The following is a 6,674-nucleotide window of genomic DNA, read 5'->3' as shown; positions in this document are numbered from 1 at the left end:
ACTACTCAATGTCCCCTCACGGGAGCATATTGTGTCAAAATGGAGAGCTTTTATTTCAACAAACAAGAATGATGGGGACTGGTCTCTGCCAATTTTTATTCTTTTCATTTGTTTCAACCCCCACCCCCCCCAAAAAAAACAAAACAAAACAAAACAAATTCTGTGGCTTTGACAATGTGCTTACCAAGCAAGTTACGACTTAATTTCAGTGTTCACAAATTCCTTTCATTTGGGAACGTGGACCCTCCCAGCATGGCCGCCATATATGTGAGTAGGTACCTCATCTACCCCTTCACGTCTATGAGACTAACCCCCTTGTCAATGGTTCCCGAGAATTTTCCTGTGCTGCCATCTAGTGGACAGTAGGACGTGTTGCAGAAACATTTGGCCGTCTCCTTCCAACCTTACGCTTCATCCACTTTGGACGAGCTTTTATTGCCAACGAAATGCGACATTTGAACGTCGTGAAAAGAGCAAGTGACGACGTTTTCGGCCAGCTGGCGGGCGAGCTCGTCAACTTGGTCTCGGTCACCCGCCGGGTCGCTTCGTGCACGTGAGAGCCATCCAATGACCTCACGGACCAGAGAGTCTGCAAAAGTGTTCACGACGACTCCAGGTCGGCACGCGGGCGTACTGGAACAGAGCTGCGGTCCATGCGAGCCTTCAGCGACGCCCCTGGGATTTCCACTCAAGGCCTTCATCGCAGCTTCCTGTCAGGGTGAAAATTGTGTAAATAGGCAATTGCTTTGCCGCAAGTCTTTGCACTCAAGTCCCGAGTCAAGTCGCAAGTCCTACACCTTGACTTTTGAGTCATTTTACCCCCACCCCCTTGAAAAACAAATCGCTGGAGGCCCTTGTAGGGATAAGCGGCTCAGAAAATGCACGGATGAATGGAGGAAACCATGACTTCATAGACAAGCCCCGACCAGTTGCTCATTTCAAATGGTTTCCCTTCTGGGACCTAATAGACCAATTCTATGCCCCGACGACGAGAAGACTTCAAATGACGTGCGGGGGGGGGTCGCAGGATTCCCGTTGGGCCCGAGCCTCTCCATCGCACATACATTTTTCCTCCCAAAATAAGATCGAGATCAACAAACGTAAGTCAAAAATCCAACTCACCAAAAGGTTTCTCTCACGGTACTTGTTAGTGTAAGAAATGTGCACACACTTCCTGTGTGATTGACAGGAAGTGCAAGAGTGTGTAAGTGTACGACTTCGTGTGGGTTGCAGTGTGATTGTCTGCGTGCAATTCACACCCGATGAGACGTTTGATTACAGCGGCGATCACGTTCACGCTTTGGGGTCATTTAGAGTCGTCAGTGGATGTTGTGAGGGAGGACGTGAGGACAGCGGCGCTTAGAGAGGAAGATGCACGAGATGGGCGTCGATGGAAAATGATCACACGCTGTGGACAAGCCGAAAGGAAAAGGAGAAGAAGAATCAACCCCCACCGTGCATGTTCTTGGGCTGTGGGAGCAAAGGGGTGGAAAGCTGCGCAGGCACGGGGAAAACATGCTAACTCCACCCGTGCCACGCCGGGATTCGAACGTCCGTCCTCAGAACTGTGAGGCAGAAGAGGTTAAAAAGCGCTCCGTCCTGGCGGTGCACACTCGGGAGATCCCGTCAAAGAAAACGAGGCAACCCTCCAAAAGCGGTATCCCTACGAGCTCGCCGATTGGCCGACGCCGCTTTAAGTCCACCCAGTCGAGAAGCCGCTGCAAATTCGAGTCTCTCTCCAAACGGTTCAGGACAAACTCAGAGGCGTAACGAGTTGATGTGATCCAAGATTGGCGAGTATTCCGCAAGTGTTCGACGGCTCAACGAGCGGGAATCGTCAGTTTGGGTCGGTAGGAAGACACACGCCCACGTTGACAGTTTGCAATGGCCGAATCGAGCCTCGTGACTGTTTGTGTCTTTTGAGCAGGGAACATGCCTTTTGCAAAAGGGAACCGAGCTCCGCTGACTGTCGCCAGCAAAATCCCCAAAGTGATCGGTTGCAAGAAGCGGGTAAAAACCCTAACCTGCCCGGAAAAGCGCCAGGTTGTCTGTTGTGGCTCGCGAGCCACCAATGGGTCTCTCGGTCGTTTTGCAGGACGCGAAAGGTCCCGACGTCCAGGGGTCCGATTCGGCTTCTCGCGGAGCCCCCGAGAAGAGGAAGGCCTTCGTCGACATCAGCAATGTGAGTTGAGCATCGCGTCCAACCGCGGCTTCGGCGGGTGGAGCGCCACGACTGGCAGCGTTCAAAGTGTTCATCTTGTTGGAACTTCTGCTGCAATTTTGTCTCTTTTCTGAAAGGCTTATAGCCTCACTTGGGTTTTGGTCACCTGGAGCCTTTCAACAAAAAGGACGTGAATAGTATTTCAAGTCAAGTTGATCCAATGTCCAATTTCTATTCAAAAACCAGAGGAAATTGTCTTGGCGCAGTTTTTGGTGGTATCCCTCGGAGAGAATATAATCTGAGCGTGAAAATGTGGCCCAAATGACTGGAGTGACTTGGAGTTAAAGTGAGTCGTTTGATTGTTTCTCACCTTTTCTCCTGGACCCTTTCAGGGAAGTTCTTCTCTAATAGGCGGGCTTCAGTTCCGAGTAGCCAGCAATGAGCTCGTGTGGATGTCGATTCCCAGGAAGCGCTCCCTCAAGTCCACCCCTCCAAATAAGGTTTACTAACTTGCCCGAGAATTACAAATGGACCGTTCATGGTGAGCACAGCAGTAGTATAGCTCGCGTACGTGAACGCCAGTCATGAACGGTCAGTTTCTTGGTTGTGTGGAGGATTTTCGAGGCGTTTGAAGTGCTCATTCCTTCCGCTTGCTTTTGAGAAAACTCGACAAAGATGGCGGCCACTTGTTCCGTTGCTGATTGCAGGCTCATAAAGTTCAGATCAGCTTCCCAGGCAGGAAGAAGAACTGTGCCAAGAAGCAGGGGAAGAAAACAAGCGTCCCCGGAGAGTCCGAGAAGAGCAGAGCAGAGCGGCAAGGGTAAGACGTCGTGGTTTGTCCTGTGGGGACGGCGGCGTTTGCAACTTGTTCCTCCTTTTGAAAGTTCGGAGGCAAAAGAAGCATCTGAAACCCCCGATGAGGGGGAGGGAGACGAATCCGCCCCGGCAGGAGAGGCAGCAGATTGCCACGTGCCGCCTCTCTTCCCGAAAGCCCAGGTGAGCCCCTCGCCGCCCCGCCCAGCGACGGGAGCGTGACGCCTTTGGTTTCACGTCTGCAGATTCCAGCGGAGTTCGACGTGGACTCCGAGCACCACGACGATTTCCTCATGTGTCCCGAGTACGCCAAGGAAGTCTTTGACTACCTGAAAAGCCGAGAGGTGAGGCTGGCTCGGCGCGACCCCCAAACAAAAACAGACAACCGCTGCGCTTTGCTTCCAGGAGAAGTTTGCGCTGTGCGACTACATGGCCCGGCAGCCCAACATCAACAGTGAGATGCGGGCAGTCCTGGTGGACTGGCTGGTGGAAGTACAGGTGAGGCCCCCCCAACCCCCCCCCCGTTCCCTCAACCCCGTGCGTGCGCGTGGCCGACTGGCTGTTCCCTTCCCAGGAGAACTTCGAGTTGTACCACGAGACTCTCTACCTGGCCGTGAAGCTGACTGACCACTACCTGTCCCGGAACGCCATCCGCCACGAGACGCTGCAGCTGGTGGGCGCCACCGCGATGCTGCTCGCCTCAAAGTTCGAGGTGAGGACGCGCCTCGTCGATCGCTGGTCAGAGGTACTCTTTTGAGGGGGGTAAAAAGGCTTCAACGCCGCAAAGTTGAATTGGAATCGTGCTGTTTGACAAAGCGAGCGTCCACGCAAGCGAAGCACAAATCTGGCCCATCCCTCTTTCGAGAGCGAGCCGACGTCATGAAATGTGACTTTGAATTGCGCCGTGTTGAGAGCGGCCTTGTCATTGCAGGAGCGCGACCCGCCATGCATGGACAATTTTGTCTATATTTGCGACGACGCGTACACGCAGCAGCAGTTCCGCTTCATGGAGGAGCGCATCCTCCGAGCGCTCTCCTTCGACATTGGCATCCCCGTCCCCTACAGCTTCCTGCGCCGCTACGCCAAGGTACGACCCCGTGGCTCGTTCTTCTTCGTCTGCGCTTTCAGTAGGCAAATGCTTCCGTTTGATCTCGGGGGAATACTTTCCAAGATGGCGCCTATCCGTGTGGTCGCCTCTGTGTGGTGCTCCCTAGTACTGTCTGTTTTTACTCTTTTTGGTCGTCTGGACTCGCATACGCAAGGGAAGACTTGCTCACGATCAGGGAATCTAGCCCGTAGTCCCTAACTCTAAAAGAAAAGGTGGTGGGATATGCTGCTTGATGCTGTTCCGTTGTACGTCACTTTCCGTCAGGAGGTGTGCGTACCAACAAAAAAAGGTCTCCCACAAGCCGCGGTCTCCTGGCAAACTGCAGCAACTCGGCCAGGCGCGTCGTCGCGGGGGGGTTAGGGCCCTGTGACTATCGCAACAGAAAGCGGCTGAATACATCGGCAACGGGGATTATGTAGAAAAACAGTTTAGCGCCAGCCGACGACCTGAACGGCTTTTACGGCAGATTTTGAAAAGATCAATTTCGCACCACCGACCACTTCATCTCCGACTCCTCCCTCGACCATCCGCGAACGGGACACGAAATGCATCTTGGAACGACAAAAGACGATCAAAGCGGCAGGCCCAGACCTTGTCTCCCCATCCTGCCTGGAAGTGGGAGGAAATCCACGCGGGTCGTACAAACGCCACACAGGCGCGGCCGGGATTTGAAGCCGGCTCCTCCGAACTGTGAGGCAGACCCTCGTCGCCTGCCGTGTTCACTGAATACGTGGAGAAAATGAAGTCACTTGCTGTCCGTCCTGAAAATGGACCTACTTTAGGACATCTGTTGTGATGGGGGGGGTTGTCCCGATTGCACGGCATTCCGGTCCCCTTGGGAAACGTACTTGCAGCCGCTTTTTGAACCTTTTTCAGGCTCAGTCCGTTTGCCCCATCAGTACTGTACCATAGTTTTTGTTCTCTCCATTTCCAAAGCAAAAAAAAAAAAAAAAAAACAGCCAGGCACGAATGCGACACTGATTGGCTAATGTGTTTCTCGGGTCCGTGTGTGCCCCGCCCAGTGCGCCGGCGTCGGCATGGACACGCTGACTCTGGCACGATACTTCTGCGAGCTGAGCCTGATGGACGTGGAGCTGGCGCTGGAACGGGCCTCGCTGCTGGCGGCCGCCTGCCTGCTGCTGGCCCTGTGCACCAAACATCTGTCGGGATGGGTACGAACCCGCCGGGTGCCGCGGCTCGCCGGCGTCCTTTTTATTCTTGTTGCTCTGCTCTTTCAGTCGCCCATCCTGAAGTTCCACAGCGGCTATGGAATAACGGAGGTGGCGCCGGTGGTCCGGAAGCTTTACGCCGTCGTGGCGCAGCCCCCCAACGACAAGCTGAAGGCCGTCCGCAGCAAATACTCCCACGCGTAAGAGCGCTTCTCGGGGTGCTGGTGGAATACGTTGAAATGGAGGCTGTTTCGGGACTGTCTCCCGTCCACTGGATTGGAGAAATGATGCGTTCGGAGGCACTGGGAAACCTTAGCATTACTAAGCTTTTGTACATCAAAGCATTTGCTTTTGTTGTTTTTTTTTTTTTTCCCCTCATAGTATTATAATTTTTTTTTTAGTCCACATTTGAGGCTACAAAATGCTTATTTGATCTAAAATCTCATGATGATGCTGTTGAATTATCAGCAATATGAATAAGATTAAAAAAAAAAAAAAATCTGTGATCCAATCAATCCTCAATCGGTGAACTGTGATGTAGCAAGGGCTGACCCATAAATAGTCCACTCTCTAAAAATCCCTCTGGATGCCGGATGGTGTAGGGCAGACATGGATATGTTCTGAATTGATCCATTCTTCATGCCACTCATCCTCACAAGGGTCGTGCATTTTTGGTGAACTTTGTGGAAACAACACTTTGTCAAAATCCCAATTGGTGTTTGAGCAGTGGGGAAAGAGGTCATCGTTCCCATCCCAACTTTGTTGTCTTCAAATTTGATGGCTTGTCGTGTGTGTGTGTGTGTGTGTTATTTTTATTAATTTTTTTTTTTTCAATTGATTTGTGTCCCTTAATATTTTCAGGGTCTTTTTCCAAGTCGCCTCCCTGCCTTTAGTCGACTTTGACGTTTTGGAGAAGACTTTATCGGCCTGGACGTCAGCACGACAGTCACCCCAAGTTCCCTCGGGTGCATACTTGTAAATAAGTTTATTTATACATTTTGTTTGTATGTTTTATACAGTGTTGCAAAAAAAGTTCATTTGTTTTAAACACTTTTGTGTTTTTACCACAGAAAAGTGTCATTCAGTTTGTCATTTTCTGGTGGCTCTTGTTTTATTGTAATGTGAACTTTAAACAGCTACGATGCCAGTTCTTAAAATAAAGTTTTTTGTATGTTTCATAAATCTCTGCATTTGAACTGTGAATCATCTTTTATGGGAATTCAACAAGCAACCACGAGGGACTGTTGCTGGACGTTGACGTCAGCTTCCGAGTGATTCCTTCATTTCCCAAAAAGTACATAAAGGCGGAACCGTTGGGGGGGGGGGGGGTGGTAAGGGAAGGAAAATTTGGGCCGCCGACTGAGATTTCCCTTTCGACGCGTAACTTGTGTCCCAAATAGGTTTGGAAATTGCAGTTTTATGT

The 6,674-nt window shown here is 51.4% G+C and overlaps 1 protein-coding gene across 3 annotated transcripts; it reads left to right on the top strand.

Moving 5' to 3' along the window:
* The first annotated feature begins 1,688 nt into the window (after positions 1-1,688).
* Positions 1,689-6,441, top strand: ccnb3 (cyclin B3). Of its 3 annotated transcripts, none has more exons than XM_061808218.1 (13): positions 1,689-1,846; positions 1,928-2,010; positions 2,096-2,182; positions 2,554-2,661; positions 2,869-2,981; positions 3,046-3,157; positions 3,220-3,318; positions 3,380-3,472; positions 3,549-3,686; positions 3,906-4,061; positions 5,105-5,254; positions 5,321-5,451; positions 6,113-6,441. In XM_061808218.1, the coding sequence occupies exons 2-13, from the start codon at positions 1,933-1,935 to the stop codon at positions 6,228-6,230; spliced, it is 1,383 nt and encodes a 460-aa protein (XP_061664202.1). In that variant the 5' UTR covers positions 1,689-1,846; positions 1,928-1,932; the 3' UTR covers positions 6,231-6,441. The 3 variants fall into 3 exon arrangements, with proteins under 3 accessions (XP_061664202.1, XP_061664204.1, XP_061664203.1); XM_061808219.1 differs by having other exon boundaries at positions 1,715-1,850; XM_061808220.1 differs by lacking the exon at positions 2,554-2,661 and having other exon boundaries at positions 1,690-1,846.
* Positions 6,442-6,674: the final 233 nt, after the last annotated feature.

The sequence above is a fragment of the Syngnathoides biaculeatus genome, chromosome 21, assembly GCF_019802595.1.
Source record: "Syngnathoides biaculeatus isolate LvHL_M chromosome 21, ASM1980259v1, whole genome shotgun sequence".
Taxonomy (NCBI): domain Eukaryota; kingdom Metazoa; phylum Chordata; class Actinopteri; order Syngnathiformes; family Syngnathidae; genus Syngnathoides; species Syngnathoides biaculeatus.
This window is presented reverse-complemented; position numbering and strand designations above follow the sequence as displayed.